General features: G+C 49.3%; 7 protein-coding genes and 1 non-coding gene across 8 annotated transcripts; 5 read left to right on the top strand and 3 right to left on the bottom strand.

The window, feature by feature from the left end:
- Positions 1–1,426: 1,426 nt before the first annotated feature.
- Positions 1,427–2,767, top strand: J4E84_006628 (uncharacterized protein; the record flags this gene model as incomplete). The annotated part of the gene is made up of 1 exon (XM_049389217.1): positions 1,427–2,767. The coding sequence occupies one exon, from the start codon at positions 1,427–1,429 to the stop codon at positions 2,765–2,767; it is 1,341 nt and encodes a 446-aa protein (XP_049242926.1).
- Positions 2,768–3,180: 413 nt separating this feature from the next.
- J4E84_006629 (uncharacterized protein) lies at positions 3,181–4,638 on the top strand (the record flags this gene model as incomplete). Its single annotated transcript, XM_049389218.1, is given in 2 exon segments — positions 3,181–3,186; positions 3,205–4,638. The coding sequence occupies 2 exon segments, from the start codon at positions 3,181–3,183 to the stop codon at positions 4,636–4,638; spliced, it is 1,440 nt and encodes a 479-aa protein (XP_049242927.1).
- A 948-nt stretch (positions 4,639–5,586) lies between these two features.
- On the bottom strand, positions 5,587–5,692 carry J4E84_006630. Its single transcript has one exon. It is a non-coding gene; the product is annotated as a tRNA-Pro (tRNA).
- A 660-nt stretch (positions 5,693–6,352) lies between these two features.
- J4E84_006631 (uncharacterized protein) lies at positions 6,353–9,846 on the bottom strand (the record flags this gene model as incomplete). Its single annotated transcript, XM_049389219.1, has 3 exons — positions 6,353–6,431; positions 6,485–9,524; positions 9,573–9,846. 3 exons carry the CDS (start codon positions 9,844–9,846, stop codon positions 6,353–6,355), a joined length of 3,393 nt encoding a protein of 1,130 aa, XP_049242928.1.
- A 285-nt stretch (positions 9,847–10,131) lies between these two features.
- J4E84_006632 (uncharacterized protein) lies at positions 10,132–11,336 on the top strand (the record flags this gene model as incomplete). The annotated part of the gene is made up of 2 exons (XM_049389220.1): positions 10,132–10,292; positions 10,343–11,336. 2 exons carry the CDS (start codon positions 10,132–10,134, stop codon positions 11,334–11,336), a joined length of 1,155 nt encoding a protein of 384 aa, XP_049242929.1.
- Positions 11,337–14,361: 3,025 nt separating this feature from the next.
- On the top strand, positions 14,362–15,072 carry J4E84_006633 (uncharacterized protein; the record flags this gene model as incomplete). The annotated part of the gene is made up of 1 exon (XM_049389221.1): positions 14,362–15,072. The coding sequence occupies one exon, from the start codon at positions 14,362–14,364 to the stop codon at positions 15,070–15,072; it is 711 nt and encodes a 236-aa protein (XP_049242930.1).
- Positions 15,073–15,679: 607 nt separating this feature from the next.
- On the top strand, positions 15,680–16,528 carry J4E84_006634 (uncharacterized protein; the record flags this gene model as incomplete). Its single annotated transcript, XM_049389222.1, has 1 exon — positions 15,680–16,528. One exon carries the CDS (start codon positions 15,680–15,682, stop codon positions 16,526–16,528), a length of 849 nt encoding a protein of 282 aa, XP_049242931.1.
- Positions 16,529–16,619: 91 nt separating this feature from the next.
- On the bottom strand, positions 16,620–18,529 carry J4E84_006635 (uncharacterized protein; the record flags this gene model as incomplete). Its single annotated transcript, XM_049389223.1, has 4 exons — positions 16,620–17,595; positions 17,659–17,775; positions 17,822–17,922; positions 18,341–18,529. 4 exons carry the CDS (start codon positions 18,527–18,529, stop codon positions 16,620–16,622), a joined length of 1,383 nt encoding a protein of 460 aa, XP_049242932.1.
- Between the last annotated feature and the right edge of the window lie 815 nt (positions 18,530–19,344).

Below are 19,344 nucleotides of genomic sequence, written 5' to 3' on the forward strand. Positions count from 1 at the left end.
GGAACAATGCGAATGCGAAGGTGAGGTACGTGTGGACGATGCTGTGGGTGGTGGGTCGGGAGAATCTTCGCGCACAAGGATGATCCCACACTATGCCACGTTCGCTCCAGACGATGCCGAATCGAACTTGACTGCAGCCGCGGCACAGCTCGCATTCGCATTTCGGAGTCCGTAACGAGATAGCTATAGACTCCGACATGTGACGCGGTTGTGGTCGACGTCGCGATCCATTGGGTTGTGCGTCATCCGGCTTCTTCCGCCGCTTCAATCATCTCGCGTTCGCATCATAGCGTCATCCTCAAGACGGGAACATCGAAATCGACCCTGACCAACGGTACGATGGTATAATGCCACCCGTTAAGTAGGAGTCGAGGAAGCACGAGCCCAGAAATATATGCGAGAGCGGCCTGATCGGCAGACCATAGTGGACGCGTTCGCACAACCTCCATCGTTATCAAAACCAACTAAGGCATACGTATGAGTCAAAAACTATGGAGAAAGAGCTTGGAACTCGCGGGTCAATAACATGCCCAGGCAGAATTCTGCTAAGACTTCGGTATGGTACTCCAACGCGCCTTAACCTCATCCACATTATCCAAATGTAAGATGCGCATCAAGTTCCACGATTGCAATGCATCGCATATTGCTTTTTTCCTCTCAGCTCGGATGGGTGATGGCTTCACGAAAAAGAACCGCGGCAAGCCAACTAATGCACTAGGCGCCTTGACGCCCCATCGTCGTTGGCATCGTCGGGGTAGTCTTGTCGTTATTGCACGCATGCATGATACAATTCTTTTGTGAACTGGGTGGTTACTTCTCGAGCCATGCCAGTAGCGAACGTCACATTACGAAGAAAGAGCCTTGGCAAATGCTTACCTGCCACAGCACAGTTGCGGTGCGAATTCCCGACTTGTCCCTTTGCGGCCTTCCACCCGTGTCATTGCTGGATGCTTTGCCAGGGCCGCTCTCTGAACAGAGAACAGAGTGTGAACCCTATGTAGCAGCTGGAAGCCGGACGTGCACATGTGCAGAGCAGAATGTGGGTATCGTATGACCAAGGCGCAGTCAAGATCAGGTGTAGGGTGGTTTGAATGGGTCCTCTTTGACTCACATCTGTGTGACGCAGAGCGAGATGAGCCACTCACGACTTCCGCAACATCGACGACCTTGACGAAAAGATACTCTCACGAATGAGAGAAATCGCAAGTATAATATGCTGGTTTGAATGGGGTTGGGTCGTATTGGCTCTCTGAACATGGAAGAGATTTCACAGTGGCATTCTAACCACGGTTCTCTCAACAGTGTGAAAAAGGCCGCAGTAGAAAGCTCCAGGGCTCACGCTTCTAAACAGAAATATTCTAACCATTCAACCCACTACACAAATCAGTGCAACGTTTACATCTAGATCCTTCATTAAACGCAGGCAATGGATTCGCATCAATCAACCGACTTGTTTACGACGACAACATCGTATGGATCTGTCGAACCGGCTGCAGACGTAGTCGATGGAGTCCACAAGCTTGCCATAGAGGAAGAAGACGACTACGAAGTACACGAAGACGAATCCGTGACCCCCGAGGAGATTGACCCGTACGATTCAGACGACTCTGATGCATTCGAATACCGTGTAGATCTTGCTACTCAGGAGCTCCAGCATGCGCACAAACCAGTTCATACGCGCGCACTAATCGAGCGTGTAAAAGATTGGGTTGATCAGATCCGTGGAGAGTTCTCTTTAGCATCTAAGCAGCGAGTACTCAATCATATCGATGCTTCCGGGCTGAGCAAGAAAAAGTACAGGGTCTGGAATCGGGATGACGTTAAGGCCAACACCATCCGAGTTGACTATCTCTCGCGAGTTGAGATGCATCCTGACTTTCAAAGTCAATATGGAAACCATTCAGAACAGGTCAAGACTCTCCGACGCTACAACAAAGACCACAAGCAAGACTGCATCGACACGCCATACACTTTCACAACCTTTGATCGATGCTTCTTCAATGAACACAAGAACATAGCAAAGATGAGGACATATTGGAGCACTATACAACACACAAAACGCCTTTGGATAGCGAGTTCCGCGAGAAGACAGCTGATAGAAGCATTCCAGGAGACAGCCAAGACGTGCGCACCGATCACGCAGGTTGTCTGCTTTGGGATAGGCGCGCTTAATCTTAAGAAGAACTGGTACCATTCCGCCATCCAATATATGGCCATCTTCAGCATTATACAAGCACTGGATCAGTACTACCATCAGGCCGACCCCGCTCGGCCTTTGATCAAGCTGGTACTACAAGATCCGAATTACGAGACCAAAGATCATGAGATCTTGCGAAAATTGTTCAACAACAACGACAATATCAGCTTCGTGTCCGACCCGGATGGTCTCCTCGCAATTAATGCGGGAACGCTAGTCGTGACAGCCCATCTCCCCTTCCAAATGCCCCTGGTCCAGATAATAGCCGATCTAATCTCGGAAAATCCTGGTCAAGGCCCAGCGGCAATACTATGCGACATCATGGAAGTCGATACTGAGAAGCGGGAGTACTCGTTTAGCGAGCGCGCATCTCCAGGTGTTGCCCGGCATTTCACGAACCATTACGAAAGGGAAGAGGATAGATTTGATCTCGGATTAGAAGATGAGCTCATGGCAGATGCATATGGAGAAGATTGGCTGGAGAAGGACAGAACGTACTGGCTGAACAACATGGATCTATGGGTGCGAAAAAGCGGTGGAATCCAAGAACGGCACGTTCAAGATCAGTAAGCAAGTAAAGGTGGCTGGAGGGTCATTATACCAGCAAGCATATCATTATGGCTCACCTTCATGGCATCAAGGGATATACGTCACAACGCCCACGCGTGAATACGACGGACTGGATCGGATAAATATTTTGAGCTCACACATGTCTCAAACTTTTGCCGCCTTCGCATGCGCTTGAAACACTGGAATGAATAGCCATCGCAATACCTGGGGTATACATCAGTCTGTTTCACTCCTGATCTTCACGGCTGCGACATGTTTGAGGACTACACTGTTTGTTCACAGTTTGCTAGTGAATACGTACAATGAAGTGCACAATGCTATAAGTTGCCTGGGCACATCCATGTCGATCTCATCTTCATCTCCCTCAAAACCCACTAGCTGGTTCAATTGCAACATCTACCCTATCGCTCGCCATGCCTGTAACAACAAGATCTCAGTCCAAGGCCAGACCATCTTCTGGTATGCCTTTACCCTCCGAGGAACCATCCTCGGCTAAGGAGATACAAGCTGACGACGTGATACCTGACATAAAGGATGCGAACAATCCTTCTGAGAATCCTTCAGCTAGCGACTCCGAGGTAGTGCTAGGGGGTTACTGTAGCTGTGGCTGTGATTCTGAGTTCAGCTCTGACTACGATTCTGAATTTAGCTCTGACTACGACTCTGAGAGTTCATATACAGAACGACCACCGACAACGCAGGAGTGGTTTAATCACCCTGTTGATCTTGTCGCTTTGGAAAGGTCACAGGGAAACACACCAATCTATACACGTTCTCTGCTTCGCCGAATCCGCAAGCAACAACAGAAAGTGCTTCACCAAATGAACCATCCATACAACCACCCTACAATGAAATATCTCACTTGGCGAGACCCGGACGGTCGTCTTACGAAAACCTGGGCGGATGGGAAGTTTGGTCACTCCAACGACGAGCAAATCAAACATGTCGGAGTTGAATTTGTACCCCGTGTAGCGTTCGATCGAGACTTTCAGCGCAAGTATGGACTGGAGGTGAATGCAATATTCTGGTTACGGATGTATAACGACACTCTCCCCTTGCCGGCCGGTATCCTGGGAGTAGCTTTCGATGCTCCTTACGCGCTTCACACGCAGCAGCAGGAGAAGACTAACGAACACAAAGATGCAGAGCAGATGCAGCGATATCGCGATGCGATCGCACAAGCGTTGGCCTTCTGGGGAGAAAGCGACTTGCGGAGCAAATTCATCGAGAACATTAGGGAAGTTCTGAAGCTGTCGACGCGGATTAGAAAGATTGTGTGCTTTGGATTGGGAGCACCAAGGTCAGATCGTATCTTGGACGAAGCGTTCCAGCACATGTCCGTTTTCTGCATAGCGAACATCTTAGCCAGGCGCTACAAAAAGAAGCCAAAGAAGGCAAAGAAGATACAGATCCTCCTCCAGGACGTTCAATACGAAGAGAGAGACTGGACGCTATTTAAGGAGCTTCATACAGCTATGGGCTGTGAAACTAGCAGCGAAATAGAGTTCGTCCGCGACCCAGACGGCCTTCTCGCCATTGACTCCCACACCATGGTAATCGCTCCTCATCTACCCGTCACATTTCCTTGGGCTCAGATTATCGCCGATATATTTGCGTCGGGATCGGGACCGGCTGTCATTATGGGGGATAACCTCGATGACGATGCTGAGAAGGAAGTGTTTGATCTTCACGACCGTGGATCATCAGCCGTGGCGAGATTTCTGTCAGATCGATACATGAAGACCCAGACAGGTCTCAAAAGTGAAGGACCCAGAGCACGACTGCCCGCAGAAATGAGAGAGTACACCACCCCGTGGACGGTAGATTGGCTTCCAGATATGGATATCTTTATAAGGAAACAGAGTATGTAGAAAGGATGGGAGGGACGACATACAGACGGTTTACAGCCCTCACTACTTGAAAGAGTGCTACATTGATGTATCTGCTCCGTCATTCGCACCCGACTCTTTACCCATCGCACTGTTTCGATAAATAGCTATGCTAATTCCGCTAATTTACATTGCTACCCGTGTCTCATCTCATCACTTATCTTACCTTCCCAACTGCATATCAGTACCGTCAATAAACAGCAAAAAGTAATGGACATGACGGAAATCGAATCCGTATCTCCAGAACGAGCCGGGTGTTAATGCCACCCGTTGTTGCCCTCGCCTAAACCGTTGAAGGCCAGACTACCAGCCCTTGCTTGTTACCACAAGGTAAGGTCCCAACGTCGTAACCATTAGACCACATGCCCTGCGGGTACGTTTATAGCGATAAGCGCAAACTACAAGATTAATATAAGCATCTACAAAACAAAAGTATTAGCAAAAGAGAAGGTTTCAACCCAATACCGCTCCAAAGTTGCACTCCGACCCATACTTTCTCTCACCCGCAATCTTACCAACCTCTTTACCCTGCTCTCCTCTTCCATCGGGTGACCTCAACACCGCCAAAAAGATAGGCACAGCGAGACTCGAACTCGCATCTCCCTATGTACAGATCAGGGCGGCGTTTTCAACTGTAGCTTTCTCCGCTAACTGCAGGACCAGCGGCAGAGCTTGGATTACCGCGGTTCTATTCTCAGGGCATCTTAACCATTAGACTATATGCCTTGAACATGTTCGATAGGTCACCGGTGAGTAAGAGAAGATACATTAGATCGAGTTGCAGCGTGGTAAGAAAAGAAGTGAGCTATTCGGGTGCGTTTGTGCGGTCAAACATTGCGATAGCAAACCATGCCGACATAGCAAGGCGGCCCTTTGCAGCGTCCTAATCCAAAATGAAACTATTAGGCCATCGCAAAGAGCAAAAATGATTGGACATGGCGAGACTCGAACCCGCATTTCTCTGCAATACCCAAAGGAAAACGATGGATACGCCCTAGTCGTCTAGGTGAGGATCTTACCATTAGACGACATGCCCTTGATAGTCGTTGGTGAGCGATTCAAGGATGGCTAAAGCTATAGCAACGGACATTGAGCGGAACAAAAAAACATGATGGACATGGCGAGAATCGAACCCGCATTTCTCGTAACCAAAGAAGTTAATCAGTGGGAAGCGGTGGCGAATGGAATGAGCCAACAATTTGCATTGATGGAGAGAGCCAACGAGTTGAATCGCCAGTGGAGCCAACAATTTTCATTGATGGAGAGAGAAGGTGGTGTACTGTGCTCAAGCGTCCTACCATTAGACGACATGCCCGTGAGATGATGTTTGATGGGATGAAAGGGGATTGGATGGCATATGTAGACGTCGGGTACACTCAATATTGCGAGAAGTGTGTGTGGCGATGCGGAAGCGTCATGGTTTGATGCAGAAGCTGCTACGCGTCATCTTGATGTGTTGTGGCAGTCGCTGATGGTGGTGGCAGGCGTGGGCAAGAGGGTTGCGGGAGCTTTGGGAAGGCGCGATGAGGTAGGAGCGTGGAAGCCAACCACTCTGTAGCCCATAATCTTCTAGCGACGGGACACTACGTAGTCATGAATTCCTATTCTATGTCGTAGGCCTACTAAATCAGGGTATAATCGCATATAATCATCCACTCACTCAGTACCCTGCCAATAGCCGCCAGACCGCTTCCATCTAGCTCAACAACTCCTTAATATCCTCAATCCTCTGTACTCTCTTCTCCTCATCACTCATCATACCCAGCGAGCTCGCACTGCGTCATGTTAGCATTCACTCTCTCCATCCAATTGTTTTGCTTCCACTTACATAAACTTCTTCCTCTCCTGTATCCTAAGCATCTTCTCCTCAATACTCCCCTCCACACAAAACCGTATTACCTTAACCTCCCTCTCCTGACCCATACGGTGCACACGATCGATAGCCTGGGCCTCGACAGCAAAACTCCACCATGGGTCCATCATGAAGACTTTGTTTGCACAGGTCAAGTTCAGACCTACGCCACCTGCTCTCAAACTGAGGAGCAGGACGTATGGTTTCGGGGATGTGGTGAACTCGGTGAGGATTTGGGCGCGCACTTTCTGGCTGATGGAGCCGTCGAAGCGGAGGAAGGGGATGTGGTCGCGGGTTAGAGCTGGTTCGATGAGGTCAAGGAAGGATGTGAATTGCGAGAAGACGACGGTCTTTGCGCCCTTCTCTTCTTTGCGGGTTTTCTTGAGATGGCCTAAGAGAGCTTGGGTTTTGGCGGAGCCGGTGACGCCGATGCGACGAAGGCTAATGCGCGGAGTTTGTGTGGAAGTAGGCGGTGCGTCAGTGGCGCGGAACGCGTGATTATCTTCGTCTCCTTCGGTGACATTGTCATGCCGGATGACTTCAAAGACGTCGCGCGCGTTAATGGGTTCGCGGCAGTTCCAACAGCGTGGTATCTCGTTTTTGTCGCGCTGATGGGCTATGTAACTGAGTAAGCATTCTTTGCAGGCTGAGTGCCAACAGCCGGTGACTGCTTGCTCGATCATAGGTTCTTCGGAGCAAATTGGACATTCAGCCGCGGATTCGTCTTGTATCTGTTTCAAGACATGTGCGCCGAACCTGTTGACATCTTGGTCGCCCTCGGCAGTGAAGCGTTCAATCAGAGAGGAGAGGTCCATATCATCCGCCAGTCCGTTTGCAAGATCCGATGCTAACGAGGCGTCTTCTTCGTCAGCGACGAGGTTGCGATTTCGTGTCAGGACAGGATGGCAGCATGATTGCCGTAATCGTAAAATCTGTGCAAAGATCGTTGTGTAGGACTTCATCAGTGTGCCGGCTTCTGCATTGGCATTGACCAGACTCTTTGCGCGCAGAAAGATGTGATCGTATACATCCCGCTCGTCCTGCGACAGCACGATTTTCTCAACTTCGATCGTCCGAGGGGGCAATGGTACTAGAGCTTCACCATCGGGTGTCTTCATGTCCTTCGTTCGTCGAAGCACTAGTGGCTCAAGGACTGTCTGAACCACATTCAAGGCACGTACAAAGTCGCCTGATTCGAACGGTACAGTGATGAATGTCTTCCAGAATGAGAAGTTCGCCCACGGCTCAACCTTGAGGAAGCGGACGAGACTGAATAGATCTTCCAAGCGGTTCACGATGGGTGTTCCTGTAAGCGCCCATCGGTGTTTTGCACTGAGCTCATAACATGCTTTCGCCGTTTTCGACTGCCGGTTCTTGATGTAGTGCGCTTCGTCCAGGATGATGCGGAAGTATTCGAGCGAGAAGATGCCACCATGCGAGCCACGGTTCCCTTCCTGTGCAACCACCTGGTTATACTCTGACAGAACTGTGCCGTAGCTCGTTATGATAACGTTGGGTGCATTAGCGCCGTTCGATGCACAACATAGCTTCTGCAGATTCACAGCTTTCTCCGAGCCGTAGTAGAGCATGGCCTTCAGTGTACCTTCTTTGGACGCCTTTTCGGCTTCGCTGTGCCATTGTGCCAGCAATGACATGGGTGCTATGACGAGTGTGGTGTATGGCGCAGGCTCAACTTCGGCACTGAGCTTTTGCAACCGGGGAAGAGCCTTCCGCGTCGCCAAAGCATCCTCGTCAACTTCTGTCCTATTTGTATGGATCAAGCTGAGCATCTCGATGGTCTTACCCAGACCCATCTCATCAGCGAGTATACCGCCAAGGCAGTTCTGCTCTTGTTTCGGGAACTCAAGCGAGAGCTCACCAGAGTAGGGATTGACGTAGAACATGGTCTGGTCTTCGATGGTCGGTATTGGCTGATTGTCTGCATCGTGAGTTGGCCACTGGTATTCCTCCCACAAAGGATGCATCGAGGTCTCCTTGTCCTCTATCGACTCATTCCTTTCCTTGCTGACCATCCAAAAGAGCGCCTGCTTCTGATACTTGCGCAAGTCCATGCGGAAGGTGCTTGCTGGCTCCATGGTTGGGGTGTCGAAGTCAAAAGACTGCGCCTTCTTGTACAGTGAATCCAGTTGATCTTGTTCCAGCTCTTCTCCTTCTTCGGCTTCGTCGGGCGGCGGGGAGGATGTGGGGTTGGTAGACGTCGCAGGCGTGGAGGGTGTTCCGTTCTTTGGCTTCGGCTTATCACCTTTCTTCTCCTCGCTCTCTGCTGCCTGCAATAGACCTTGTCGCTTGTGCTTCGCCGTCTCTTCATTTTCGCGGGTCGGTTGGAGGTTGATGTTATCGAACAGCTTCACAAGAGCGACTTGCCGTAGCCGAAGGTCTCGCTCGTCGGACGATTCCTTCTCTTCGAACAGATTGATCTCTCGATTGTTGTCCGGTTTGGCAAATTTACGCGAATCGAATGCTGCGCGAACGAAAAAGGCTCGTAGTTGTAGGTATATGGTATCGCCTGTGCGGATTTTGTCGGGCGTGTATACAACCGAGCCGTCGAAAGAGCACACTTTCTGATCGAGGAGCACGGATACCCAGGCAGCTGAGTCGTTGTCCAACCTGCCAACTTCGGCCCCACGCTCATTCATGAACCTGACTACGATATCTGGCTTTGAGAGTTTGATGACCTTCTTTGCCTTGTTGAGTTTGGGTTGTGGCTTGGTGCGCTCGATGCATATCTTTTCGTCGTGCTTCAGCTGAGATCCGCTCTTGGTAGCAAAGCCTACGACGCCAAATGAGCCAATGTAGCGCTTGCTGGGCATCTCTCGCAGTATCGTGGGTGTAGAGGTGCCTGAACCTGGTGTGGACGCGTTCGACATTTCAGATTCGGTTCGATTGAGGGTTTTCGCTATCGTCATCTGGATGGGCTGTCGGCCGGATTTGAAGATGGGTGCGGGGGACGGTGAGGGCATCTTGTTCCATGAGCCGTCCAAATATAGGTTGATAGCTGCACATTGTCAGCCATGCAACTACAATCTTACATTTACTGGCATACCTCGTTCTACATTGCTTCCACTGACGTCTCTCAGCTTCTGCAATACCGTGGTAGAGAGTTCTCCAACAACAGCCTGGAGCATTCCAACATCGAAACTCCCAAAATCGGGCTCATCCTCGTTGTCATTGCTTTCGTCTGGTGGTTCTGTGCCGTCTAGTGGCGGCGACGATGGGGTTGGTTCGATGGGTTTCGACGGCGGCTGAGTAGGGGAGGAGTCTTCTATGAAGAATCGGCGCTTCTTGACGGGTCTCTCGTCTGGGTGTGGTGACTCCATCGTGTTGTGTCGTGTGTCGGTGTTGCGCTTCCGTCGCATGCGCCCAATTCGTCCAGTCGCGTCGACGCGCTTTCACGTGGCGACTGCGGGTGATCGACGTAATAGCGTCATACAACCCACCAGTCGCCGTGCACTCTTTGTGCCTTACACGAGCAATTGCGCCTCCTCCAGATTGCGCAAACACATGCATCTTCTACGACGATAGATTAGATTTCCTTCATCCTCTGTCAGATTCCCATGCATCTTCGCTTTGTACAGTAGTTTTCGTCTTCTCAAAAGTTTTCAATGCCACCTCGGAGGCTCTGCACAGCTCCCGTTCGGCGCATACACACCTACCCAAGACCACGACGGAGGCAATTGCACACCTCGCCACGACTTCAGAATGCCGCTCGCCCCTCAGAAGATGAGATTGCACGCGCACGTGCTTACTGCGCGAATCTAGTCAGGTAGCCTCGCCATAGCAACCCTCTTCTGTCGCACACTGACGAAACGGCAGAACATACGATGCGCCCTCACATGTCCTTCAAACCTTCATACCACAATCCTCCCGAGATGCATACCTCGCGATTCGCGCCTTCAACGTCGATGTCGCCCGCGTCGCCGACACGACGAGCACACCCACAATTGGCATGATGCGCATGCAATTCTGGAGAGATACCGTCACGAAAGCATTAGCCGGCACACCTCCGAAAGAGCCAGTCGCCATACTGCTAGCACAAGCAGCTGAGGACCTGCATGAGCGATCTGGTGGGAAGGCGCGACTGAGCAAGAACTGGTTTCACCGCATCATCAACACCAGAGAACAGTACCTAGGGAACCCACCGTATCCCACGTTGAGCGCACTGGAAAGCTATGCGGAGAATACATACTCGACCATGTTGTATCTGACGCTGTCAGCGCTGCCCCAGGCCTCGCTCACCACCGACCACATCGCATCGCATATCGGCAAGGCCATGGGCATCGCAGCTGTACTACGAGGCATCCCACTCATCGCCTTCCCTCCACAACAACCACTAGGCACCAGCAACTCCATGACCGGGCAGTCTGGACCCACACAAGGCGCCGTACTCCTCCCACTTGACGTAATGGCCGAAGCCAATGTCCGCGAAGAAGACGTCTTCCGACAAGGCGCTTCGGCCCCCGGTCTCCGCGACGCCATCTTCACTGTCGCAACACGCGCGAACGACCACCTCATCACCGCCCGCGAGATGCTGTCCAAGCTACGATCCGAAGGCACACTCGGCCACGACTTCGAACACCAGAATGAGGAGGAACATCAGTACAGCGCACAGCAGATGAACACGGGGCAGGACGCACAATTAGCGGAGGTAGAACAGGCATTCGGTGTCTTTATGCCGAGCATAGCGACACAGTCTTGGCTGGATAGGTTACAAGGAGTCGACTTTGACATCTTCGATGCGAATCTGAGGAAGGTCGACTGGAAGCTGCCCATGAAAGCGTATTGGGCGTATAGTCGGCGGAAGATATAATGCTCGAAACGAATGAATCAATAACACATGGAATTCTCAGAGTTGCAATGCTTTCTAAACGATGATGCTGATCATCACCAATTCGCATGATGGCTAAGTACAGATCACAACCAAAGAACTCGACCAGTGCCATCAAGGATGGCCTACATGGTTTTTAGTTCCCCCTCTTTTTGAGCACGAGGCTGAGGGTAGAGAGAAGGAGGCTTTGTGAAAATCCGCCTCTTTATATACCCGTCCAGGACCCTCTTCGCAAAGGAGCCGGTAGCCTGATTGGGATTTCGCGAAGACGACATTGTAAAGTCGAACGATCGTTTCGGAGTACAGCCCAAATCTCTGCACAGAAACTTATGTATTTCGATCTCATGTCTTTGTTGAACGGCATCCCATAAGTGTGAAGAAATGTGGTTTTTGTTTTCGCATTGACTTTTGTGCCAGTTGATGGGTCGCAGCAACACGTGTGTTGGAGTGCTTCCCATTTTGAAAGCCAGGGCTTTTCAATAAACAATATCTGGCGCCTCGTTCTCGGGGCAAAAGCCGAACAGGAGAAGGACAGACACTCATGTTGACATGCTCACAGACTTTTGGAGGTAAAGTGCAGGAAGTTGGCTTTCGGCGGAAGAGCGAGGACACTGCTCATGGTTCCTTTCTGGTCTAGTTTTGGAGAGCGAGAGCCGAACACATGAAAGGCTTGATCCCTCGTTTTTGGAGCAAAAGAGAAGAAGATGGGACTTGAGGAGTAAGTAAGTGCACGAAAGGCGAGGTTAATATATGCCAGGAGCCAGCGGTGGACACTCAGCGCAGCATATCGCGAGACCAACTGATTTTCGATTTTTGATGTGCTCTCATGTGCTCTTGTTGCTCAGACAAAACACAGGCAGTGTATCCAGATTTTTTGAGAGTCTCCAGGGCTCGTCGCGCAGAACAACATGTATATGTCCCGGGTTCTTTTTGATATCTTGTTGCAAGTGATAATGGAAGATGGAAGGCCGAGAGAATATGTCTTGTACTAATTTGGTGGGAGAGACTCGGAAATCATTCTTTGCGCAAGAGCGGGGACAATGCTCATGAGCCCTTTTCCGTTGCGTTTTGGAAAAAAAAGGGCGGACACATCCCATGCTGATATTTTTGTTTTGTTTTGGAGAACAAAGTCGATATGAAGAGGAGTTGAGGAAGAAGACGAGCGAAAGTCGAGGTTCATATATCCGACCAACTGGAGGTAGGCTAGGGCGCAACATGTGACGCAAAGCTTTGTTTTTGTTCAACGTTGCACCTTATATCTCCTCGTCTTGTCGCACAGACAGAACATAAAGTAATAGACTAGAGGTTCTTAGAGATGTAATACTTCTCTCTTTATAGAGTATCTTCTTACGTATAAGTTATATAAAATATAGAAAGTATAGTTAGCTTATTATTTTTAAGTTACTTTTAAGTTATTATAGTACTATAAAATAGTAATACTAAACTATAAGCTTTAAATTTTACGTATATAGTAATAAGTTAAAAAGAGAAGTATATAAAGTATACTATAGTATCTTTATTACTTTTATAATATATATATTATACTACTTATACTTTTTTTTTTTATAATAGTAATTATTTTTATAATTATCTACTTTAATATTTATACTTACTTAGCTTACTTTATAACTTTACGTCTTACTAGTAAGCTTATTATAAAAATACTTAGTATTTATTAGTAACTTTACTTATTACTTTTAGCTTAAAAAATATAAAATATAAAGTTATACTTACTTTTTTTAAGTACTTAAATAGGTATATATAATACTTATTTATTAGATATACTACTTACTACTTATATAAGAATAACTTTAGTAGCTAAAGCTTTTTTTTTAGCTAAGAAATTAGCTATATAAAGCTTACTCTTTTACCTTTAATAATACGCCTATATACTTACTTTAGTAAAAACTACCTTTATAAGCTAAATTAGCTTTTATAATAATAATAAATAATATATAAAGACTAATATTATCTTTATACTTTATAGTTTATAAGTTTTAATATAGTATAAAGTTTAAGCTACTTAGGCTATCTTAAAATAGTAGAAACTAGTATATAAAAAGTAATATTACTTAGTATAGAAACTAAAATTAAGTAATAAATTATATTTTAGAATAAATTTAACGTATTTAATTATATAGGGCTAAAGTAAGTAATAGACCATAACTTTTAAATAACTCGGCCGAGAGAACGACATAGAATGCCTCCACGTGTGTTTCGGTATTTGATCGAAGTGATAACGCAAGATTGAAGAAGGAGAAAGAGAAGGCGAGACCAAGAAGTCTTATACAGATCATTTTGTATTGCGAGCTACTCCCCATGAAGATGTTGCCGGTCGGAGGCCAACTGCACATCGCATGCTTGACTCGGTATTTTGGAAAATGCACATCCATATGGTTTTGGACAGTATGAATGAGGAGAATTACCAGGGGAAGAAAGGAAGAGAAGAAGGGATAAAGATGCGCATTTTATACTCCTCCGTTTCTCGCCGCAGATTCGCAGTGGTGGTAGAGCCCGACGTAGTGCGGCCGGTCATGCGCAATAAGATGTAAGATTGAAAGATGACCGCGACCATGACAACGTCGCTTCTGTTCGCAAGTGAGAACCTACACAGGAGGTATGCGTGCGGTACGCGCGTAAGATCAAAGCAAACTATTGATTCGGATGAATGACACGGAAAGCGAGGATCAGAGCCCCGCCCTTTCGTATCCGATTTGGTTAGTCTACGCATCCTGCGTGTCATTGTCCTAGAGGGTATCACGTCGCAGACTCATCGCTTGGGTATAAGTTACGTTTACCTTCGTTCACAAATTCCGTACCGTGATTGTCGCAAAGACGGCAGTTGAGAATGGCGTCAAATGTGCGTGCCTTTCGTTGCGACCCCCTGACCTCGGGACTATCCCCACGCTAACAACAACAGCCAAACGCATCGATAACCTGGGCGGCATCTCAGAAAGAAGATGCGTCCAAAGTTGGGTTTCTGGACTTACCGCGCGAACTTCGCGACATGATCTACGAGTTCGCGTTCCGCATCAAAGGCGCGGTTCTCGTCTACTCGCGCGACCCCTTCGCAGTTCGGCCGGTGATGAGAGTGCTGAACATCCGACATGGCGGCGAAGGACCGATTGAACCACAACCCTTATGCAGCGGCCAGATCCCGGTAGCACTCATAAGGACGTGTCGACAGCTTCGCGCAGAAAGCAGCCCTGTTTTCTACGGGTCGAACGTTTTTTCTTTCTGGGCGCTGGGCAACATCGACGTGGGTTCCGCCAATCGGTGTTTGGTACGGCACATTGTGACTGAAGCAAGTCCTCGCGGCATCTTCGACAAGTCTCTCGAGCACGTCAGCTATTGCTGGAAGAGGAGGTTTTGGCCTGAGATATTGCGTAGCAGCGAGGCTATATTGGAGCACTTCCCATACCTAGACACGCTGACGTACTCACTGAAGCCACCGCGTGAGGAGGTTTGGAAACCTGCTTTCTTTGATGTGGCCAACAAAACTAGAGAGCAGCGTGTCGATCTGGTTGCTAGTTGGATGGGTCAAATGTGTCCTTGGGAGAACGAGCGACTGCGTCGGATTGTGCATCTCGAGATGGTGCCTTCGCCTGGGCTCTCGAGAGATGAATATGCGGGTTCGCGGTTCGTTCTTGAAGACGAAGACGTCTGGGACTACACTGAGTTCGTGGATGCATTCGAGCGGATGAAGATATCGATCTAATTAGATAGGCGGAGAAGCATATCGATTATATAAAAGCAATATGAGCATTCTGTGCGTGGCCACGTTAGCAGAACCATCGTTCGGTGCAGGATGACGGAAGGAGGCATGATCGTGTGAGCCTTGCCTTTTCCGCCACATCTATCTCATTTCTTGAGCCCTTGGCACGATATGTGCTTTTCTCCACACGATGCAAGCAGAAACTCGAAGTTTGGTACCGGCATCCCTACGAACTGGTGGCTCAACTGGTAAGCGACGAGGCTAGATCGCCGGCCGATTCCGGCAACTACACCCAAGCCGCAGATGTCAAGCACGGCATCAAGAAAACGCCATTCCGCGCTCAGATCTCACAAAAAAAGATCCAATTGTCATCGACATGTTTCTCCGACCAGCGCGCACCTGCACACGTTCACTCTCCACATCAACCCGCGCAATTGCGGCCCGGCCGTCCATAAACCCACCAAACGACGCTTTCCGAAACCGGCAAAACCTAGTTCCCAAATTTTCGACAAAACAGTCATCATTGCAATTGAGCAGCCGGCGATTCATAGCAACCTTCGTACCGCGACTTCAACAAATCGGCTCCGCAGAACGGATTTCAACATCCAAAATGGCAGGCGACGATCACTACCTCACGCTCTCATGCCCGGATAAGGCAGGCATTGTGTATGCCGTCACGGGCCTACTGGCAAAGGAAAACCTCACGATTCTCGATCTCCAGCAATTCTCCGACCCAGACTCCAAGACCTTCTTCATGCGTGTGCATTTCGGCCATGCAGCAGATGTGACCGCGCTGCAAGAAAGCATGAAGAAGCTCGCTTCGGAAATGAGCATGACATACCAGATCCAACGGGTAGACTCCAAGCCCAAAGTCCTCATCATGGTATCCAAAATCGGACACTGCCTCAACGACCTCTTGTTCCGCGTCAAGTCTGGCCAACTCAAAGTCGAAGTCCCGATCATTGTATCCAACCACCCCGAGTTTGCCGAGCTGGCAAAGAACAACGGCATTGAGTTCCACCACCTTCCTGTAACCAAGGACACCAAGGAGAAGCAGGAGACGCAGATTCTGGATCTCATCAAGCAACACAATATCGACCTTGTTGTTCTGGCGCGCTACATGCAGGTCCTCTCACCGCGCCTGTGCACGGAGATGTCGGGCAAGATTATCAACATTCATCACTCTTTCTTGCCTTCGTTCAAGGGCGCGAAACCTTACCATCAGGCTTACGAGCGTGGTGTCAAGATCATCGGTGCGACGGCACATTTCGTTACCGCGGATCTGGACGAGGGACCGATCATTGAACAGCGCGTTGCGAGGGTCGACCATGCGTTGAGTCCCAAGGAGTTGGTCGAGGAGGGTAGCAATGTCGAGAGTCAGGTCTTGGCTGCGGCAGTCAAATGGTGGAGCGAGAAGAGGGTGTTCTTGAACGGTCAAAAGACTGTTGTGTTCAACTAAAGCGTGCCATCAAAACTCGACGAAAAGCAATGTAAATATACACATGTGTCATGAAAAGCGTCTGAAAATTAATCTACAATGAATTGCGCGCTCACCACTTCACGCGCAGGCCTTCGAAACTTCTCGGCATAGGTGGAAAGTCAGCAGACAGGCCATCTTCGCCAATGTACTTCTCCTTGAGAAGGAGGCAGGTCGAGCATAGCCGCTCCCCGATTGAGTGTTCACCGAGCCATATCCGGCCTTGAGCGCTGTAAAGCAAAGTCGCGATGTCGGTGAACATGTTCGATGTGGAATTGGTCTGGAGGTCGGTATCGTTGAAAATGTGCGGCTGGGCGTCGAAGAACTCGTCATCCGATTGCGGGTCATCGTCGATGTCGTCCGTTTGAAGCATTCCGGTATAGTCCTGAAGCTCTTCTAATATCGTCGAGCCTTTTTGAATCGTGTCGCAGACACAATTCGAGTTGTGGCCGGACTTGACGCATTCTGCGACGGCTATACGCGCGGGTTCGACCAGCCCGCCAGCAAATGGACCGTAGTCGTCTCCGCAGTGAGTGCATGCAGTTCCTGGTGACTTTCCAGCGCCATGAGGGATATCCTTGGACTGAGTCAGCACACAGACGAAGGTTCTTCGTGTCATGCCCGTTTGGCATATATAGTCATCGAGCTCTTCGCGCATGTACACTTTCAACTGCTCGATGCAGTCCAACACTGCGCTACACCAAGCTGAGTAGATACTAGGCAGTGCTTGCAGGTACTGCTTATGGGTGAGGTTGTCTTCCATCCAATCAAAGCCCTTCATCTGCAGGAACGAGCCGGCGTTCACTGCCATTGGTAGAACCACTCGACCGATTACACGTAGAGCAAGCCAAGAACCCATAGCGTGTAGATGTCTTCTGCTAATCTTCAGACGCTCTTCGCTAGAAAGACCGAGAATTTGCTCGAGGTAGTTGTTGTGATGCGCATGGTTGAGAACAGATCTCATCGCGTGTTGCAGGGCGGACCAGACATTGCGCACGCTAAATTCGACGTATTGATCATTCAAAGTAAGGTGGAGTAGCCACGTGATACTGTTTCGCGAGATTGGAACTCGTTCCCTTGCATATGCTCTCTTGAGCCAGTCGTGGACGCACCAACCGTCGCTTTCGGTGTCTGATATGTCAATGCATTCAAAGAAGAGTCTGAGCATGGCGATCTTGATATCAGCCTGCTCATCGGTACAAGATGCTACGAAGAGTGATACTGGTGATCTGTTTTCCTTAGCAGCGGTTTCGTCATTTGACATTGGGCACCTACAAGATCGCGTCAGAAGGCCCTTCGTATACCAGTGCGGACTTGTCGGCGCCTGCCTTTATCAGCAAAGCGCAGAGCTCGACGTGACCTGCTGCGGCGGCAAACTGGCCAAGTCAGCATACTTGAACGACTCTTCACACAGGAGCAGTGTCTTACGTGCAGTGGCTTCCATCCTTTAGGGCTCGTGTCTACTACGCTTGCCATTCCTCTCTCCAAAAGTGCTTCGACAGCACGAGTCTGACCGGTGCGGCAGAGCTCGAAGATGAGTGAGTCATCGGAGACCGGGCGAGTTACTGTTATGTTACAATTAAAGAGCCAACTTCGACCTCCGGATGCTACGACAGCTTCGAGGCCACTCTGGATGCCCATGTACTGTTGCCATTTTGTGGGGTATAGAATCAGCGATCTGATGATCTGGGACTCTCTAGATCTCTTGGAATACCTGTTGCCGTGGTGTATGGTTGTCGTGCGTAGCCAAGCACACCCGAGTGCAGTGCGGAAGACTGAGACATGGTGATTTACGTGATACCGCAGGTTCTCGGCATAGAAAAAAGTCTTGGCCCTCAGCTGTCCGCATTCATCGATCGTATAGCCGTCTTGTGAATAGATGTCCAGCGATGTCGGTTCGAAGGTGGTGACTGCAGTCTGTGCGATGAAGTGCAACATGAGCTCCTGTGCCTCATGATTGATCGAGAGGCGCTCCGTTGGCATTTTACGTGAAGGCTGTAGTGCGTTCGTCGTAAATGAAGACGTCATACTGCGGAGGGAACGCTGGCCAACGAATTTCGACGGAACATCTTGCACTGTTGTCCAGCTAGACGCGTCTTCGATCCCGGGCAAACGAAGTTGGCCTTCTCGAACGGCTTTGGAAGCATCATGTGTACCGATCTCTCCAAACACTTTCACTCTTGTCGGAAGACGGGAAGAGCGAGATTGAATCACGCTAAATTTGTGTGTTTAGCGAACCACTATTTGCATGCATGCAATTGCGTCATACCTTTCGTGGGCCATAGCCAGTGTAAGTGTCGACTTTGTGTCGTTTAACGAGTCACGGAATCGTTGGATATGTTTGCTGTGAAGGGCAGCTTTGAAAGCCGTACGTACACGTTGCCGCCGCGACAGCGATGAAAGACCACCATCGAATCTTTCAACAATGAGAGTCAGATCCTGCAATGATTAGTTACAGCTTGCGTCCCCAAGCCGATTCGCTTACTGCAATCTTGGCCCGGCAGTGTTGTATACCTTCTGCTAGACAACCGTCAAGATTGTTGCCATTTGATTCGACTCGCTGGAAGACTGAGATCAGGAAGCGAAGATCTTCCTTGATCGCAATGATCTCCCGAGGAGCATCTTCGACTGTCTCCCAAAACGTGTAAAGTTTGATACACGCTTCGGTAAGTTGAAAAGCCACAGATATGACAGCGAGGCCTGAATGCTGTCAGTAAAAGATAATGAAGTAGTTCATCGAAAATACCATTCGCAGCGACCGAAAGTCCTTCCATTGTCTGGAAGCCTAATTACTGATT

The sequence above is a fragment of the Alternaria hordeiaustralica genome, assembly GCF_023758085.1.
Source record: "Alternaria hordeiaustralica strain BMP 2776 chromosome Unknown scaffold_13, whole genome shotgun sequence".
NCBI lineage: Eukaryota > Fungi > Ascomycota > Dothideomycetes > Pleosporales > Pleosporaceae > Alternaria > Alternaria hordeiaustralica.